The sequence below is a fragment of the Diadema antillarum genome, unplaced genomic scaffold (genome assembly GCF_040938485.1).
Source record: "Diadema antillarum isolate AM-2024a unplaced genomic scaffold, OU_Dant_1.0 seq00002028_RagTag, whole genome shotgun sequence".
NCBI lineage: Eukaryota > Metazoa > Echinodermata > Echinoidea > Diadematoida > Diadematidae > Diadema > Diadema antillarum.
The window spans coordinates 62,652-84,640 of NW_027272682.1; the positions used below are offsets into that span (position 1 = coordinate 62,652).

At 38.4% G+C, this 21,989-nt stretch overlaps 1 protein-coding gene across 1 annotated transcript in view; it reads right to left on the bottom strand.

Annotated features, from left to right (window-relative positions):
- LOC139713673 (N-acetylglutamate synthase, mitochondrial-like) overlaps positions 1-21,989 on the bottom strand; it is a 66,477-nt gene that overhangs the window by 20,847 nt on the left and 23,641 nt on the right. The window contains exon 3 of the mRNA XM_071625373.1: positions 1,076-1,198. Coding sequence (XP_071481474.1) covers positions 1,076-1,198 — 123 coding nt within the window. The remainder of the gene's footprint in view (positions 1-1,075; positions 1,199-21,989) is intronic.

The window sequence follows — 21,989 nt, forward strand, 5'->3', positions numbered from 1 at the left end:
ATATATCTTTTTCCTTCACTTGAATAACAGCTACCGCAAATTAAAAATGTGATTTGTCAGAAACAGCTGGTACCAAACTTGAACTGGTCTTCAAGAGGGGGGAAAAAACAAGTCAAAACAAAGAGCAAAGGATGAAGATGATAACATATAGGGTGGATGACTACACTGTTAGGTGGTCTTGAAATAATCGGACCATAGGTTACTCCTAATGAAGAGATTTAAACAAAAATCTCAGTTCAGTATATCAGACTGAATTTACATTCATAAATCACATAGAATTTTCCATTGGGTCATAAAGATGGAATGAGAACAAAGACATGGGAGATCCAAGGTAAACTTGAAATATTTAGTTCACTTGATATTTCGTATCAGACATTTCTGGCAATGTAATTCCTGAGGATTCTTAAGGATACCTGGCCACTGATGGACTCCTACGGGCATTTAGGTTATGAAGGGTCATCAGCATTTGGAGTGTTCTATTTAGGTGTGCTAATTAATATCCCATAATGCACTGCTGCTTCTCCAATTAGACCTATATTGGCCACTTTGTCTGTCTCCCGTTAGTCTCTCTAATCAGACCCTGTCTACAGTCACAGGCATCCCTACACTGTGGCAATGAATCGGCCTTTAGTGAATGCAATGGAAACCATGAATTTAATTGAAATTTTCGTAAGTCTGAAGGGAAACTTACCCCATCTTCACGTGTCTTTTTCCTTCAATTCATAGTTTCACAACAACAGCAAAATCCACCAGGTATTGATAAGTAAGCTAGAATAGAAAGTGTCATTCATGTACCAGTATCAGTAAAACAGGAAAGAGGGTGAAAACTCAGCCCCTTATTAAGGAAAAGCAGGGTGGCTAGACAAGTTTCTTAGCAGATCCTTTCAATATATCAAATATGGTAAGCAAAGTCCAAATGGTGGTTGAATTTTGTGCACTTCTGAGATCCATGTTTTGGCTTTATCAACAAAGAAAACCAAAAAAGCAAACAAAAATACATGTTCTTTTGGGGCTCTTTGTTAATAATCGCTTTGAGGAATGCCCCGCCCAAATTTGGAGAAGCTTTTTCCCTTACCATGTCAGGCTTCTGAAAGATTTCTTGATGAACTTGGACCACAGCGAATGGCTTGGAGTGGCTGCCACCCAGACGCTGGAACTGCTTCAGCCAATAGCGTGCCTCCTTAGGATCTGTGCCCACCTGGCAAAACAGAAGGGATGGAAAGAAGAGAGATGGTGATTGGCTGATGTCAATGCAATGCAAGCACATGACACAGATGACATGCAACACGACGGCTTCAGTTACATGTACATGAGGCATGTTACCCTGACTTTTATAGGAGAGAATAAGAAAATATAATATTGAAAATAAATCATTTGCATACTGTTTTCAAATCTCATGCTTATTTCTGTAATTAAGGTCTCTCATGGCAAATTAACAAAAGCTGGCTGGATGTCGGTCAAATGGTGTAGGTTTTTCTGATTTTGTGCATTCCTTTGCAGACGGAATCTCAACATATTGACTGTTCATTCTGCAAAATAGCACACCAAATTATACATAAACTGGCCATTAGGCACTTCACAATGTGAAAACAGGCCATTGATGCATTCAATAAGAAGGCTATACCAATCACAAATCCCCTTTATTGCAGAGGGATTTGATGACTATGGAACTGCATTCCCATTTTTGAATGGATGGTGCGCTGAGCATGAAGAATTTACAGGGGGTAGAAATTCAGGAAAATGCACCTCAAATTGAATAGAGGGAGCAATTTTCCTTTTGCCCCTTATGGGGCTTGGGTATATGAAAAACACAAAATATGCAAACATATCAGATCAAGCTTCCTTTCTTTGTCAATTCAGAGAGCTGAAAACCAAACCTCTTTCGAAAGGTTAACTCACAATTTCATGGATGGCATCTTCCCAAGCCAGTTAATAACATAATGCAAGCAGAAATTTGCCACTTGAGCTACAGCTGGGAACAGATTGCTGTGCACCCACTGAATTTCAATGACGATACAGCATAGCATCATAGTAACTCTTTGGTTCTTGTGAGATAGAAAGAAAGTGAAACATTTCATAGATAGACAGCCTCTTCACTATCAAAAATTAAATCTTTATTTTTATGCATGAAAACATGCTCATTTATATATAGACACATACACATAAGACACACACGTGCAAAACATATAAGGTCATTTATTTGGTACACCTAAATGTTCTATAATTTTTTTGATAATAATTAAATAGGTCAAATTCATGCAAAACTTGATTCACAAACACTTCTAGGTATTAACTGGTCAAACATAATTCAAGACACACATTTGAGGCCATGATTCCAGTTTGCTTTCAGTTTGTTTGTTTTTTCTTTGAATAATGAAATGCTCTAAACAGTTTTACAATCAAGTTCTTTCCCACAGTTTTAACCCCTCTTCATTTGGCAAGAAAGAGATTCACTTCCAATGGCACTATGGCCCTATGGCCCTAAAGCACACATTATGCATTTTAATAGCCCAATCCCCTATTGGTTTCAGATGACAGATATCATAAACTAATCAATTGAGTGGTCCGTTCCATATCTGTACTTGTGGCAGTAAATCATTCGAAGTACACCTTGCTATTTTCCTGCATTTGAATTGTGACTTCATCTAAATAGATACAGCATAACCTTCATAGCAATGTCGGATGCGGCAGATAGGGGACGCACGGAGATGGATAGCAGTCATTCATGAAATGACAAAGGTCAATATGAATGTGGACAAGGGTGGCTGTACACGTGTGCTAGTGCTGGATAGCAACATACAAAAACTTGAGTATGTGCATGTTTACACAGTTGTCTTGTTTGTATGTGTTGGTCTGGCATGTGTGTGTGTCTGTATGTGTGTGTGTGTCTATCCTAGCTTAGCTTAAAGGGAGACTTCACACCATTTCCTATCTGACTCAAACATTGGATTGATCAATAAAATCTATAAACTTCAATAAGAAGGAACAGTGAGCATTTTTCCACAATCAGATGAGGATTAAGAAAATCATAGAATTTCAAAGTCTTTAAGGTTTGCCCGAGTCGAAGTCATACACAGATAGATAAGACAGTGATGTTGTTCATTGGCTATTTATAAATAACTCTCAGATAATAATTTGTGTTTTTTTAGGTCAATTCAATGGTGACTGTAGCTTGTCCATCTTTAGAAAAAAAAATGACACACAAAAGGGGTATCATTGCTATGGTACAGTATTTAAAATCATTTCAATTCATGAACAATTTCTTATGAAACACACAAATTCTTCTTTACAACCTGTTCATTATGTTTAAATCCTCCATGAAAAGAGAGCTAGGGCTTATACTGCATAATGTCAGTGTGATTCAAGTGACCAGGGTGGTACTGTGAATCAAATTGTGTATCAACAATAGACTGATCACAATCCAGTTCATACAACCTCTTAGAATAACTGCACGCTCTGGCTATTTGCTGCACCAACAGACAGCTAGATAATAAGCGATAATCTGCACAATAAAATCGTTGTCATGGTGATTGCAGCCAGGGTAGCCGACAAAAATGGCATTGTAAATCCCTGTATTAGACATGGGGGCCACAGATGACCCTAAATGCAGAGTTTCTGATCCACCAAGCGTAACCCTCTTCGAGAACCTCTCTCTTGACAATCGCAATAGGGGTGAAATTCTGTGAATCTGCACTGCTCTATTCACCACTTCCGGCTCTATTTGGAGAACTACGAGGGCTACGTGCAGATTCTCCATTCTCCCTTTTTTTCTGCTTTCTTTTTCTGCACCCCAGGCAATCCCTTTCTGATGTACATTTACATTTTCTACAAGTCACAATTGACAGTTACACTTCTACTGGGGAATATGGTCAAACAAACCATGGAGCTACGTAGCTCCATGAGCAAACTCACAATGACTATGTTGAATTTGAAATAGTATAAATTTTGGAACAGCTTCCTGTCTGAAGCCAAGATATACTGCGCTGTAGTTGCACTGTAAGACACAGCACATTGCATTCAGAGTTACTGTATAAGCTGTTATTTTCGCGAATTTCGCGAATCACAGTTGGATCACAAATTTAACAACACACGAAATGACTCCATGCGCTGTGTTAATAGAGCATTAACGTAAACGTCGGCATCGATTCGTGAAAAGAACATCTCACGAAAATGTCTATGACCTCATTACTCGCGAAAATATCTGAACGCGAAAATAACAGCGTATACAGTACCAGTTTAACTAATTTTTTGCTAGAGCTTACAAGAGTAGAACTTTATGGCATATACATGTATTTATAAGATGGCTGAGAAGCAGAAGGGCACATTCACATTCTACAATTTGAGCATAAATACAAAGGAACAATCAATTTTCATGACAAAAAGTCCATTTATAATCAAAAGTGGGAGATTTGTAACCTTTGTTCCAAATATCTGGTACAAAAATAGTGATTTTGTAGGTTTGATATCTAACATTTTACTAAAAGTGAAAATGATTGAAAATTTATACCATCATAGTAGAGGAGATTGAGCTTTACAATGTGATACCAATAACTCAATACCCCTCAAAATTGCACTAACAACCTTCTGGTTCTCAGCCGATGATTAATCGCATCCTTGCCTTTCAGAGCCCTGGGAATTAGTGTGGGAGCTGTTAATTCTGTACCAGATTCTCTCTTTGAGGATACAGATATGACAGACATACAGCACTCTCTGTCAGTTTGTTTGTATTTTTGTTTGTTTGTTTGTTGGGGGAGGAATTGCAATATCTATGCAGAGGAACAGGACTTCTTTATCTTAAACCTCCCCCCCCCCCCCGAAAAAAAGGAAGAAAAGAAGCCCATCCACTCCTCTCTTTACCCACATATCGTCGGTCTTATGCCAAAAGGGCCTTAAACCCCTTCCACTGTTATGCCAAAAGGCCCTTAATGCTTTAGACTTTGTACACTATTTAGTGCCCTTTTTGGCATAACAGGGGAAGTTCTTTAAGGCCCTTTTGGCATAAGGCCGACGATATGCACACATGTACACACACATACACACAATGCTATTAATATTGTAGTACCATCATATACTATGCATACTGAATTTCCCTGTACAGTTCAAATTCCAGCTCTCCCGACACAAAACTCATCAATCAATCAATTCTTAATCAAAGCAATCAATTGTTGGTTCCCAATTACACTCAAATCTGACTTGTCATAATGGAATATTAAAATTGCTCTGCTTTCACTGTGCAATCCATAAAACATGCGCACACACACACACACACGTAGACACACACACACACAGAGGAAACTTGTCATTTTGGGCCCTAAAGGGGATTCGAGGTAGATCAATGATGTGGGATCCTTATACTGGAAAGGAAGTGGCAGCATTTTGTTCTTAATGCCTGTCTGAGGTTTACCTAAAATTTTAGTTTTCTGATTTAAATGACAGTAGAGAAGTAAAGTGCATAGAGACATTCTGAATTTAGAATGTGCTGTGCATAGCATTCTCATACATTTCTTTATGTCATGTTATTTCAAATGCCATATTGATCTATATGCGGCACTAAATAGCCATTTTATATCCCACCAAACTGATCACAGTGCGCCACAACACACATCTTACACTAACTGTAAAAGTGGATATTTTCACGTGACTAATTTTTCGCTCTCGGCGGGGTAAGAAGAGTTTCACATGTTTTCAATTCCGTGGAATCAAGGCATCAACTCCTGGAACATCTGGCAAACTAAAATATTCACATGCTTTTATTTTCGCGCTAGTTTCGGGTTGCGTGAAAATTTCAACGCCACAAAAATTTCCACTTTTACAGTACTTATCAAAAGCCTATGGATCAAAAAGAGAAAAATGCAGGCCCCCATACATCCTGTGTGTATGTAAACAATATGGCATGTGACTGGTCATAGTTGTTCTTTGATTTTACTTTGGTAAATATACCTTTATTACAAATGTATCATAGGCATTTCATCAACCGCAGAAGATGCAAAACATTTTTGAGAACAGAAACATGATGTCGATATACATAGATAGTTCTAAAAAAAGAGAAAGAGAAGGAGAATAGATAGATATATAGATATATAGATATAGATATAGATATAGATATAGATATAGATATAGATATAGATATAGATATAGATATAGATATAGATATATAGATAAATAGAGATAGATAGATACAGACAGATAGATAAACATAAAGATCTAGATAGATAGACAGACAGATCTTATAGATGGATGGATGGATAGATGGATAGATAGATAGATAGATAGACAGACAGACAGACAGACAGATAGATAGATAGACAGATAAACAGATAGACAAACAGATAGATAGATAGACAGATAGATAGATAGATAGATAGACAGATAGACAGACAGATAGATAGATAGATCATAGATAGATAGATTGACATTGATAGACCAATAGACAGAGAGCTTTATATTAGCAATTTAAGGGGAGGGTACCAAACAAACTTTTTAAAGGTCTCTTGAGATTGGAAACATACAAAGACAACTGTTACAATTGTATCTCACTGTCAACTTCCCTTCATATTCTCTTTGGAGATGACAGGCACCAAGTACCTGAGGAAGTAGAGGCAGGTGCATGGGGCATCTTCCTGGGTCAAACCTACTGAGTGTACGTGAGAACGATGAAGGAAGCATTGTCTTTTGTGACCGCTGTCTTGAGCTTGAGTCTCCTCAACAGTGGAAGAGGTTGTTCCCCTTGTACTCTGTGACTACATGGCTGATCTGAGTTTCACTGCCAGAAGGGCATTACTGCCACATGACAAAAAAAAGATGTTTATTCTTATCTCTGAACTGATAATGTCTCTATGTGTTATGAATAGATGCTTATAAATGAGCAGGATACAGTGGGACAAACAATGTTACATTCCCTCCCTTTAAAGAACACGGCAGCAAAGATAAAGTACCTCATACCTTGCCTAATGGCAGCACCCTTAAACCAGGGACCTCACATTTGAGTCTTCTGTCTCATTTGCTGTTATTAAAGCCATAGCGGCTCCTCATGTTCATGGAAGGGTACAAATGGCACATTCACTCCCTCCTTTGATACCCCCTTCCTAACTCAAGTACCTTTGTAATGCAATGGCATCTTCAAAGACACTGTGCAACATAATAGCTCAATTCAAGATATTGCCTATGAACTAGCATACTGGGCTGTACGATGATGTTCAAGGACATGACAGAAATGATAGAAAAAGGGGCACATTCCAGCATGCAAAATTTGAGAAAATGCTATCAATATTAAGAGATCTATGGACAAAGATCATCACACTAATTGAGCATTTACTTTATGATAGTCCATTTCAGCACTTAAAAATTTAGTGCATACAGGGCAAATCCAGTCACAAGGAGATTCTCTTTTTCTTTTTTTTTAAAGCACTTAGCAGTCATTTTCACGCTGTGTATCTTCATATTGACACAATCAGAGATTCTGGAAGTGCATGTGTACACCATAGGACCATGCAGCATGATCTTTTTCTGTTCTTTTTTTCAAACCAGAAACATAGTCAAATATTGCCTATTTATAGACAGCAAAACCTAATCTACACTGAACTCCTGATTTCTAAGGGTATGAAAAACATGAATACATTGGCCCGAATTCACGAAGGTGGTACAAATGAAACCATGGTTTAAACCATGGACAAAAACTATGGAGCACCAAGTGTCGCAGGGAATATTTCGTTACGAAATCAGTCATTTCGTCGATGAAATGATTATTTTGTAACGAAATGACAACATTTTGTCACTAAATGAACATTTCGTCCACGAAATGATAATTTCGTTAACGAAACGATCATTTTGTCGACGAAATGACCAATTTCATAACGAAATATTCCGTGCAACACTTGACGCTCCACGGTTTTTGTCCATGGTTTAAACCATGGTTTCATTTGTACCACCTTCGTGAATTCGGGCCATTGTTTCCCTTGGTGAGGCTCCATCTCTTACTATCCATAGTGCATTCTTTTGTGTCTCCACTGCAATGCCAGCATACTGTTTCAACATCCTCTTGTAAACATGTCAGAATCCAGCTCACTGGAGAACATGGTTCCAACCATGCTATTACACTGCCACACACAACTAAATAAAATGCTGAGATACATTTGTAAATGTCGATTTTGAAAAGATACTAACTCTCCAGCATGTATCATACATTGCAAGTCTATTTTTTGCGTCTTCTTTCTTTTATCTGAGTGAGGATGTATCTAATGAACGTATCAGATAATGATTTAATATCTCCTTCAGATGATCTATAAAGTACAGCACGTAGAATATATTGCATCTAGAATTTAAATCATTCTGGTTCAAATTCTTCAATTCCATAGATGCCAAAGCAATGAGCTGAAATGTGCTTTGGTTGCCATTAAATAGCTGGATGCATCCTTTTACTGCATCAGCACAGTTTAAAACCTCAAAAAAGGATTTCCAATATTAAGAATTTTAAATGCAATCCCCCTTATCTCTGATTGCATCATAATGGTCATTATGTCGGGTGTGGCACTTTTATTCCACAGTGGGATTATAACACTTTTTTTCATCGTTTTGATATAAATTAAACAACATGCAGCTAATGGCTACATGTATGGGCATATAAAAAAGAGCGGGCTTCATAAAGTCCATAAAGTTAAATGTACATACACAAGTGTACAGGTTTATCATCATTAAAACTGTAAGCAACCTATCATTCTGCTCCGAGACCCCTTACCAACACCACTGACCCCTCCCTCACCTTAACCCATATCCCAAGCTTTTCAGTAGACGCTGATTAACACTGAGGTTTACACGAAAGACAAGACAAGCCAAGCCATTTATAAGGATGCAAAACTCCTCTCTTACTTAACATGACTTTCCCTTACCCCCTTCTCCAACCCTCCCCCCCCCCACACACACACACAACACACCACACAAACATAAGCTCTTTCTGTATGTTCACTCAGTATTAAAGGATTCACTTCTCCTCAATATGGCTTCACATTATGCACTGTTTCGGCCTCCAGACATTCTTTTCCCAAAGGGGACATGCAAAATCAGATGAGCAATGGTGCTGTGCACATGCCACATACAGTATAGAACCAGCATCAATAGTCATATCTTCATTTTCCAGTCAAAAAAAAAAAAAATCGTACAAGAAATATACAGAGTATAGTATGCAATATGGGGTTGAGTACGCTAAAAGGATTTGGGGCAGGTAAATGCACTTTACAACGTAGGCAGCCATAACAATCTATGGTTTTCAAAACAGAGACTGAAGATCCAGGATTCAAACATGATATGGGGTTGCGCTAGTCAAATAAGCCAGGATGAAACCACAAACCACAGGAATGTTTATTGTCTGATGAATGGAAGGGACTCCTGTTATTGAAGTCCTCAGTGAACTGCAATTTTCTTTTGAAACAAAATTCCATTACAGCCTTAATACAGTACCGCATATAAAGATAAAGACAATAATTTTGTGATCTGAATCTTTTATAACATAATTTTTCTACAAACTGGATATCTCTTTGAGTTTAGGACTTTCAAATGTTTCATGCTGACTTTGTTATCAGGACTAGGAATTGATTGAAAGAAAGTAGCTGTGCAGTGAAGGGGGTTGTTTAGCATTGGTGGGGTATAATCCTTGATACTCAGAACCACAACTTCTCCTTTGCAAAAATACTGAAGTCAAAGACAAAGTGCTTAAAGAGCTCTGGAGAAACATAAATCTTCTTCTCGCTTAATTAAGGCATCTTGACTTTCAAACTCCAGACAACTGACCCTGTGTAAACTGAGAATCTCATCCATATCGACTTCAATCTAGAATTACCAATCAGTGTCGGCAAAGAACTGGACACGACCAATTTGGCCACACGACAATATACTGGAGCGACCTCCCAGCACCTGCACATAGCCCAACTACAGCTGAAACTTCTGTCCATATGCCCCTTTCACATGAAGAATAGTAATCTGAATCTCTGTTGACACAACATGGTCAATTGGCAGATGTTGTCTGATCTATGTATCATGTGTCAGCATCATTGAGCCAGGCAACAACACCCTACCTACTTGACACCCAAACAAGATAGCATTTACCCGTTCACCATAACTTACTGAGTCCAAGTAAAATTCTGGTTTTCCGTCCTCTTGTCAAGCATGATCGTTTCCAAACCCTCTTTATCTTTTAACAACAGTTGAATGAGGTGATTACAAAGAGTAAAATAGATACCATTTTGGATACTGAGGATAGGTGTTGAGGCAAATCTACTTTAGAACAGATCCTTTGACTGAGCCTGGTGCTTTACTCATGAATGGGATTCATTTGAAGTCATGCCTTTGGTGTGGTCGTCTAGCCTATAGAGAATGTGTACTCTGTAACATCTCACAATTCCCTCCAGACAGTATGTATTCTACAAACCAACATACTCTATGAAGCCACCCCCCCCCCAAAAAAAAAAAGAAAGAAAGAGTTTCACACAGAAACTTGTTTGTTACCTAACATTGTATTTTGATGCTATTCGAGAAAGGTGAATCTAATCAGGCAAAATTGTAGAGTAAAAAAAAAAACCACAGCACATTTAGCTCTACACAGAGATAGCTTGAAAAACTTGTCACACTCGTGTATCAATGATCTACATTCACAAAGAGCCATTTTCCACCACACACACACACACACACACACACACACACACACACACACACACAGATTAACAATGTCAAAGAGGCACTTTGCTACTAAAATGCAAAATCACTGTTCGAGTTAATGTTTAATACGTCGACAAACATGAATACTCATCAAATGCATTTTTTATGGGATTTACAAGTTTCTTACTGCACCCATCTACGACCTAACCATGACATTCATCATTATACTTTTTTTCTACAGTAGCAGGTGTATTTAATCAAAATAAGTCTAAATTTAAAGGCAAGGACTGCATATAACATGTGAACACCTACACACATATACATCTAACTCTCTTGAAAATGACCATTCAGATTATCAACTTAACTTTTCTGTGAGAAGAGGGTATGGAATGAACTATAACATTTAATTGATGGTAATGAAACCTGATCAATTATGAACACAATATTTGGAGCCGATGCATTGACCTCAATAAATCTCAGGTGTGAGTGTTTCCTGTACAGATTTTAGGTGCCATCCGCTATTCTCGCCTCCATAATTGAATGGTTATAGGTGGAGTAATTATGAGGCTTGGGACAGGAGTATATTGATTAGAGGTAGCAGAGTCACCTGTTACCTTTAATCACAATTAGCGAGAGCAGATATCCCTATAGATCTGCTGGCAGACAAATGTTTGTAGATACTCGATCCAGCAAGCACGAGGCATGGCATCAAAGGGACAGAAATGTGAGTGGCTGTAATCTATAGAAGATGTGGAAGGTGAGCACTGCACACAATGAAGGAAAAGGAACATTTAATAGACTATAAAATAAAGGTAACTCTTCTACTCTACTCGTGATTACTACTTTGTAATGCGCAGTAGGGTATATTATAGTAGCTGTGCAATATAAATGTACTTTATTATTATTATTATTATTATTATTATTATTATTATTATTATTATTATTATCATTATTATTATTATCATCATTATTATCATTACAGTTGCATCTCCTACAATGGTGAAAGTGGGCATAATACGAATGGTTTTAAATCAGCCACATCAATCTTGAAAACATGAAACTCCTCCCCTCTTTTCTCCTCTCAGTTCAAACTCTTCCCCTCCCTTGCTCTACTCTCCTGCCTCTGCACTGTGACGGTGCTCCAATATCACATTACACCACTTGAATTCTTGGCACTTTCGGGAAAGCAAATAAAGCATTTATGAGCACTGCAGCAGCCCAGCTATCAGTCATACATGTTATTGTCGCATAGAGCACTGAGAGCATGTTCCTTTCATGTGTGGGCTCTTAAATTTGGTCATATAAAAAAGAAAGCACATGAATTACATTCACTGCATTGTACTTCAGTAGGCACCAGCCTTCAAGCCTTCCCCAATCCATCAATTAATAATGTCTCTATTCATCATGACCGCTGATCTGTACTATCATTCATTTTGAGTGGATTCACTATGACATTGAAACTTTGGTTCTCAAAAGCACCTAACAAACAGCAACGGATATATGCTGCAGCCTGTAGATATTGCACACAAAAACATACATACATTTTCAAACTCTCACACATTCATACAAATGTGTTTCCACAATGCTAAATAGGTACTTGCTGTGCATATTTCTGGAAAGTTTGAAAAAGGAGTGGAGCAATGCAATTTCAAATCCAATTAGGAAATATCCATTTCAAAACAAAGCTTGGAATTATTCTTTATAGTAAAAACATTGCACTTACAGTGTGTACCAGTGATTAAGTGATTTTACCTAAATAATATTCACTATCAAGACATTACTTCTTTTGAGTGACTGGCTTTACCACAGGCCCAATGGCAATAAAAAGCAATTAGAAAACAAGTTGGCCCTTGGGTGCACTAATGCCAAGCTATACTTCACTCTGTAGTACTTATGTCTCCTGTATTCATTTGGGCCCTGGAGAAGACCATGCCTTCCAGGCAGTTGTTGCATTCCTTGCCTATCTCCCTCCCCTTGTCTGTTGGCAATTGATCAATGTTCCTCATATATCATCTCTCACTCCCGCACCACATGCTGTGTGGTCTGCTGAACATCACTCCTTTTTTTTTTATCATACCATACAAATATTTGATTATTTAAACAAAAAGGGTAGCTGCACTTTTTAATGTCAGTAAAAATACAAACACGTCATCAATACATTGTAAGATTACATCATACATTGTATTAAATGTCATCTTGCTGGTATAAACTACAACAACAAACTGACAAGAAAAAGATGATAGAAAAAATTGATGGCTGACCTGAATAAGGTTGTTACAATGATTCCTTTCATTATCTTAATGCAAGACAAAGGTTAAGTGGGAACAGTTGAGCGATACAGTTGACAGCACAGGAGGTTAAATGTATCAGGACAATTATCCCCCCCCCCCCCCCAGCTAAACACTGGCTCATAGGGTTAGAGTAAAGATTAGGATTAGGTTTAGGGTTAGGACTAGGTTCAGGATTAGGAATAGGGTTAGGGTGAGAGTCAGGGGAGGGGTCTGGGTAATTGTCCTGGGGGTAATTGTCCTAGAACCGACGAGAGGTTAAAACTGCAACCACAAATTGTTCAAATCAGTCATAAATGGGTTTTTTTTGGGGGGGGGGGGGGGTGGGGGTGGTAAGGACAACAATGAACGCTATGAACTTGGGCAAAATGTACCATGTATGAGGTTTTAATTTCACTCTGATCAAAATTATCCCTCAGAGAGAGAAAGCAATTTGATTATGAACGTTGCATGAGCTTGGACCGATGAGAACACACCCGAATGAGTGCACACCACACACAGCATTTTTCGCTTCCCTCATCAAATCAGGCCTTCCGCTGCTGCTGCTGCTGCTGCTGATATTCGAAGCTTGTGCGGCGTGTATGCCCACAGGGGGAGGGGGAGAAGAGGGCTCTCGATGTGCACGTAGGCAATCCCTCGCTCCCCTATTAACAGACAAAATCCCTCCTGCGAGCAGAGAAACCAAACATTCCCACACCCAAAGTGTGCCCTATCTCTCACTCTATCCCTCTATCTCTTGCTTTTATACATACATACAGACCTGTACACTCACATTCACTTGGATGTTTATATCTGCAGGGCTGAGAGTATCATAGTAGCAGTGCTGCGGGTACCATGGGAAGGCACTGGAAGAAAAAATATCCAGGAGGAGCTTCCGAGATTGATTATTGATTTCCGCAGCCACTACGCCCAACCCAGCGACTTCACTGTTTGTTTAAGATCTGTAGAGTATCTCCATTATTAAGATGCAATGTTTATTTCAAAGATCTTACACATGATGCACACAACTGGTATCCACTACCTGTATGTGTGTTGCTGTACCCCACATATTTTATTTGCGAAGCTACACTGTGAAAACATCGGTGTTAGATTTAACACCACGGGTGTTAAATCTAACACCGATCAAACTTCAATAAAGGACCACACCCACAGGTGTTAAAAATGCACTGTGATGGTGTCGAAAAGTGTTCACCTGATACTTCGTGGTGTTAATTTGACACTGTACCTGGTGTTATTTTGACACTGTACTGGTGTTAATTCAAAAATGACACCACATGGTGTTGATTTGATATTTGTTGGTGTTAATATCAATGGTTTAACACCCGTCCAGCTTCAATAAGAGACCATACCAGCTGGTGTTACTTTGGTGTAAATTTATTTTCACATTTTTTCAAAAATCTAGTATTTTAATGTAAAATTCTTGATCGTCTTGTTTAAATCAAAAATCAACAAGAAGTGCAGTTACTAAGAAACTCTTCAAAAAACAGTTTAAAATTTGGAAATGACACCCGTAGGTGTTAATTTAACACCATAAATGAGCACTGAAAATTTAACACCAGCTCGGTGTTCACTATTTATAAACACCGGACTTTTTGCAGTGTATAGATCTACAACTGGCTTCTATGGCCATAAAACTAGTTGGCAATGTTATGAATTTTGTTTTTGTTCATTTCATTCTTCACTCTACTTAATGCTCTACTTCATATTTCATGTGAGTGAATTACATTGTAGCTGAAGATGATGCTATCACACTGTATGTGGTTCTGATGAGGGCTACAGCCAAATAAGTGATATTAAATTTGAGATTACAATGTAGCTTAGTGACTGTCATCATTATGTCATTACTCCATTTTTGAAGCTTTAGTCTTAAAGGGGAATACTAAAGAAATAGAATTATATATGAAGTGAAAGAGTGGGACACATAGAACAATTTGTCGTTTACATCGTTTAAAATGGCCTTTTTGAAGTGGAGTTAGAGGATTTTGAAAATTTACACCTGTCACCCCCCTGAAATCTAGGTCACAGCGTAAATTTCGAGGCTTTGCCGATGACGTCATGGGATGAAAGGAATCGCGCAAGGTCTCGAGCGCCGCAGGCCCTCGCGCGCATAATGCATGCATTGTATCATACAAGTTGTTGTAGATAGTATTTGCATACAAAGTTTAAAAGTTTGTTTTTCGATAATGCACGACATCGTACATTAAGGCCATGCAGTGATGATCAGGATGATTTCTTGGTGGAATTTGAATGTGGGAGCGATGATGAACTGAGTGATACAGTACACACTAGTGATGATAACGATGATGAAACTAGTGATGATGACCCTGGTGAAGTTGGAGAGATAGATGTTGCTGACGAGCCGCACGGCGGGGCGCAGGAGGGAGACGGTACGGGCGAGCTAGTGGGGAAGGCCCAGGGCGGTCCGGTTGAAGCGGACGGACTTAGTGGAGATTGGCAGTACGAGCCCTTGCCACACGGCAGGCCAGGGGACAATGTTGGTGACGCAGGACCAATACCAGGTAGACTTCAAAATTTAGATGGGTAAGAGGTTTTTTTTAAATTCCGAACTGAAGATGAACCGAGCTTAGTGCTGACTTAATCTCGTACTTCAGAGCAGCAGTAGGCCTAACTATGAACACAGCCCAGTCGCTGTAAGTAGCGCAGCGTCTGGTCGGGCTATGTATTATCAATCACATCACACTCACTCCTATACAGCCCAGTCGCTGTACGTAGGTACATCGCGACAGACCTAATTCGCACAGCGTATTTACAGCGTCTGGTCGGGCTAACTCACTCCATAAACGAGACTCCCGTTCACAGCTCATCAGCATTCTATCTAGCAAGAGCTAGGTACTGCACGATCCATTCATTACTTCACCGAGTCCATCAAAGTTATATCACTATCGATGAAAATGGCAGTGCTCTGTATCGTTTATCTTATCACCAGATAGGCCGGCCGGCCTAGTCAAGACTTAGACTTAGCCGATGCCCGCGCATTGATTGCGTGGTATCTAGCATTTCTACAAATACCGAAGTGATCCTAACAGTCGAACTCGGTCTCGGTATGTGCATTATCGCAACGTTCTTACATCATCCATACGTTTAGCCAAACGAATGCATTTTTCAAAGCAATTTATCAAGCATAAAAATGACATCAAGAGTACGTGGAAGGTGATAAATGAAGCGCTGAACACTAAAAATAACATCGAACCACCTAGGCATATTATTAATAATGATAAGTACATTGAAGATGAAGCTGATGTGGCAGAAGTATTCAATGAATACTTTGTAAGCATAGGACCTAATCTTGCCAGCAGTATTCCGCATTCAAATACTGATTTTTATTACTTTCTAAAAGACCAGAATCAGCAGTCTCTTTTTTTTGAACCTGTCATTGAAGAAGAAATCAAAGATATCGTGCAAAACTTGAACACTAAGAAAAGCTCTGGATGTGATGGAATCACCAATTTTCTCCTTAAAAACATCATTAATGAAATAGTTATACCATTAACACACATTTTTAATTTATCGTTATCTACTGGCATAGTTCCACAAAAAATGAAAATAGCTAAAGTAGTACCAATTTTTAAAAAAGGACAAAAAGAATCTGTGACAAATTATCGCCCTATATCTTTGTTAACTTCATTTTCAAAACTTCTTGAAAGGTTGGTATATACGCGCACACACAAATTTCTCGAAAAGTGTGAAGTTTTTTGTAACTCCCAGTTTGGTTTTAGGAAAAACCACAGTACGACCCATGCCTTACTCACTTTTATCCATAAAGTTGCTCATGCTATAGATGATGTCTCCCACACTATTGGAGTTTTTCTTGATTTTTCGAAGGCCTTCGACACAATTGACCACGATATTTTGATTTACAAGCTACGACATTATGGTATACGTGGGAAGGCTTTGGACTGGTTTCGAGATTATTTATCAAACAGAAAACAATTTGTGAGTATAAATGGCCGTGATTCTCAGTTAAAGTTAATTTCATGTGGTGTTCCACAGGGCTCCTTACTAGGCCCACTATTGTTCATTTTGTACATTAACGATCTTCCTAGTTCCTCGCCAATTCTTTCCTTTATATGTTTTGCTGACGACTCCAATCTGTTTTTTACACACAGAGATCCTTATACTCTTGTTAACACAGTGAATAAAGAACTTAAATCTGTGCAATCTTGGATATACGCCAACAAATTGTCACTTAATATTGATAAAACTCATTGTATGCTTTTTAGCAATAGTCTTAAAACCCTTCCTTTTCATATTAAGTTTAATGAAACTGAATTAAATCAAGTCAGTAGTATAAAATTTTTAGGGCTTTTTATTGATAGTGATTTATCTTGGAAATCCCACGTTAGTTATTTAAGTAATATTCTTTCTAAAAATACGGGTGTTCTTAATAAACTTAAGAGTGTTTTTCCAAGTCAAATTCTGCTTAATCTTTATTCTACTTTGATTACTCCGTACCTTAATTATGGTATTCTTGTGTGGGGGAATGCAACTAGAAATCTTCTTGATATACTGTTCCGTATTCAAAAACGTGCCATCAGAAATATCAACCATGTCGGATATTTGTCCCACACGAATGATTCATTTTTGAAAAATAAAATACTGAAAATATCAGATCTGTTCAGTTACAACGTCGGCATATTTATGTACAAATTTTCTGCCAACGAGTTACCGGATGTTTTTACTAGCATGTTCAGAAAAAACTATTTGATTCATAATTATCCTACCCGCCAAAGTGACGCATTTCACCTTCCACGTACTCGAACAATTTTCGCTAAAAAAACGATAATGTATATGGGCCCTAGATACTGGAATGACCTCTCCCCCGAAATAACAAGCTGCTTGTCTTTATATTCCTTTAAACGTAAATTAAAAGAGTTTTTATTGAGTGCATATTTTGCAGACACTGAACAGTCGTAATGTCTTATGTAATACTGTGGTATGTTATTGTCCAATCAAACATTTTGTCAACACGTTACAGATTCCATTAAGGGTCTTGCCATCGGGCTCTCTGAATTCATCATTAGCAATTCCACACTCTACTTCGTTTCCCTCTCTTCCTCTTTCCCTCTGCCCCTCTCTAACCTTCTATGCAGAGCTTGACGGCAGGCACCAAATGGCTTAATAGTTGTACATGTTACTTTTTGTGTCTTACTGATCATATCCTGGTGAAAGTTTTAATGCAACAATAGTTTATAGTATATACACCAAAGTAGGCTGTATAATAATGATGGCTCGGTCACAGTAAGTTCATATTAATGTATAGTTTGTTTGTTTTTCTTCTACTTCTTTTTCTTCTTCTTTTTTATTACATAAAATTTGGCAACCTTACATCATCATTCTGGCCTTCTATCCGTTCTCCGTTTCTTTTTCACAAACACTGATTACTCGGGGCTTACAGCCAAACAAGCTAGCTTTCATGTAGGTCCCGTCATACTTCTCTTTGATCAACCCCATTTCGATTTCGATTTTGACCAGTTATCATTACATGTAATTACTGTGTTATCACCATGTATATTGTTTGTTTTCTGCACATTGTTCACAAGGTAAAAGAACTTGTCTGGTTTCTGTTGTAATGTTCATAAATGAGAAGTATGAAAAAAAAAAATAAATAAATGAATTAGCGATCCACGTACGCCGAATGTTTCGCGAGTTGTTTTTTATTATTATTATTATTATTATTATTATTATTATTATTTTCGCCAATTTCGCGAACCTGGTGCTTTTTGCGAATTTAAAAACACGAGAAAATATCAACTCTCTTTCCGTATATATTTCCTTCTTCCGTAGTGTACTCCACAACCACGAATTTAAGCACTCGCGAAATTATTGGCAAGTCCCGATTCGCGAAAAAATAGCCTCGCTGAATACATGTACAATATGTATATGCCGTACACAGCTGTAGTACTACCGAGGAACTGCCGATATAATACATTGTACGTATCAAAGAGGTACGAAGCTCAGGCTTCTCCGCTCTTTGATACACGGAGGCTACTGCACTGCGACATACGCGGCCGGTGATGGGCGCATGCATGTGACTGATCGACTACGAAGCACCATCGTACACGCACTAGGCCTGACAGCTTCTGTATTCGTGGCCTAAATAACACGTAACAGACTCTATTTAAACGAGGAAATGTGTGATTTCACGGGAGACTTGAAGTAGAAAACAATTCTATTTCATTTTTTGTGACATTCTGATAAAAAATGTCTTGGGATTTCGGGGTATGAGCCTCGACATCACGCTCTCATCGAGAGCATACATAGGTAAGCACTGCTTAGGCTGTTGTGTGATACTTCCGGGTTTGCCTTTCATCCCATGACGTCATGGACACGCCCCCAAAATAACCACGGATCTTCCGATTGAGCATGATTCAGGATACATTTTTTCTAAGCAGCCGTTCTCCAAAACGCAATTTTCTAAATGGATGAATTAAAGGCCGCTGTGTTTAACATGCTCTATGCTTGAAATAGGGGAATAATCCAACAAAATATGTATTTCCTTTAGTATTCTGCTTTAATTGCTGGTTTCCTGTACGATGATCATTCTCCAAACCATGAGTGCTAATAAAATGGATTGATGTAGAGTAAAAGCCTCATTAAATGTGCACTCACTTCTGAGTGGCGTTGAAAGATTGCCTTGCATTGAAACATATGGACTTTGCTCCCTTTCTCATTCAGTTGCTACCCCCCCCCCCCCACAAAATTGATGCAAGCATAATGGACATCCCCCCAGAGTGGCCCCTCTCACGGAGAAGTACCAAAGGACTCACGCCACTACAGTGCACCTTGCAGAGATACAGCACTGATATTTTACATCAGTTGCTATGGGAACAGTAACCCTTTCCTCACCATACTCCACCAAAATTTACATAAGTCACTTGAATATGTATGCTCTTCATTGGAATCAAACAGACTGTGGACATTGCACAATCCATATCAACTTCTTGGGAAGAAATGCGCAGTGTGTGGAATGATAGATATTGTGAAATTGTTACAAAGAAAATGAAACTTTCAAGTATTAAGTTTGCAGGTGACCGAACTCTTACCACGAAGGACTAAATATATATTTTTAGACATTACTGCCAAACATGATTATGGTACATGTCAGAGTGACTGAAGCTCTTCACTCTATAACAGCGAGATCCATGCAAGGTATACATTGTATACCGTATCTTAGGATATATTTCAAGAGTGTAAGTTCTGTGAATTGGGATTTGTCAGACAGTAACAAAATAGCAAGTGGTTAAATTTGCAATCTGGAACCATAATGACGGAATAACATCTAAGAGTTATCATATTTCAAAACAAAAATTAGCAATTTCCCACCGCTAATACGTTACATACAATGCATTTGTATTGCAGGAGGCAATATTTTTGCAAGTTGTTAATTTCACAAATATTGGTCAAGTCACACATCTTGTGCAAATAAAAACACTGTATGCAATATACTGTTGATTGTACATCCCAGCAGATGTCTCGTTCATCATTTTCTTTTTGCCCGAGGTGTAAATATGGGTATTGGCCAAGCTAGGGTAATAGCGGCAGGGCCCTCAGCGGGGGGAAAAAATGGCCGTGCTTACACTGAAGTGGCTACCCTGGGTATTTACGGTCATGTTATCATTAAAGGCCATATAAATTACATACATGTATGTCATCAATCTAATGCACATTTTGCCACACTGTGTCTGCCTGCTTTCTCCATAGGGCATGATATGATGCACATAAAATCTTGTAGATTTTGGTTAATGTGCTGAGGTGATTTCAGCAAAATATTATTAATATACTTCATTTTAAGTTTTCAAACACAGTCACTGCTTCCTCTGCATTCCAGGGGGTGAATCAATAGCCCCATTTACTCCAAAGTGCTTTATACTTTACACTTGACAGCATATATAGGGAACATCCAGACCACAGAAGCCTTCAAGCAGCCAAGCTTCAGAGACTTTTTGAAAAGGCAAAAGGGCAGAAAATTATTGCTCATCGATTACACGGCTGAAGAAATTTTAGTATACCCATTGACTCCAAATGCTTGACGTGTGATATTCACCTCATTTTGATAGCAGTTTATTTTCTTAATGTTGTATGAATCTCATCACACACAATTTTTCATTAAAAGCATTCTGGCACTTAATGACACAGCTAATATCGCTGTGATAACATTGGACAATTGATTCTACTTTGATACAGGAATTTTTACCTGCAGCCATCATTTTTCTTCCTGAGGAATTTGAGCATTCACAAATTGCACGTTTGGGGAGAGGGGGGGGGGGGGTAGAATATCACATACAACAAGACTAATTACTGTAGTTTCCTTCAAGATACTTTTTTCACATCACAACAGCCTATCAAAATCTAAATGCCAACAACAAACAATACCCGTGGGATTTCTAAATGAGAAGAACTTCACTTCACTTATGACATCTGCTGTTTCAAAGGATACTACATCTCTAGAGTATCATTACCTCCGCCAAGGAAGGAGGTTGTTTTCATCAGCGTTGGTTTGTTTGTTTTTCTGAGTGCAAAATAACTGAAAAAGTTGTGAACGGATTTGAATGAAGCTTGCAGGAAAAGTTGATAGTGACACAAAGAACAAGTAATTTGGGAATTTTATATGGATTTTTGTTTGTTTGGTAGGAAGGGTCAATGAACTTGGGAGTTCAAGCTGCACGTATTTGCGGTTTGCATTAACATGCTCTTTAATAGAAAATGCATGCTCTGCTCAGGCGAGGCGCCGCATTATTAGCTGGAAGCTGATGACATAAACAAAAGGCTTCTATATCGAGAAAGTGGGCAATTTTCAGCATGCATGTATTGGTGGAAAGGGTGGAAATGAGCTGCTTGGCGGAGGTCTCCGCTCTCTGAGTGCTTTTGTAGCTCATACTGTGGCTGCCATAACCCACAGATATACATAGTTGGGATGGCAGTTGAAATTAGTATTTAACACTCCAGATTCCTAATGGTCACAAACTAGACAGTAGGTTTGTAGGTCTGGGAAACACTGTACAAATTTATGTCAGGATACACAGTGCACATTAT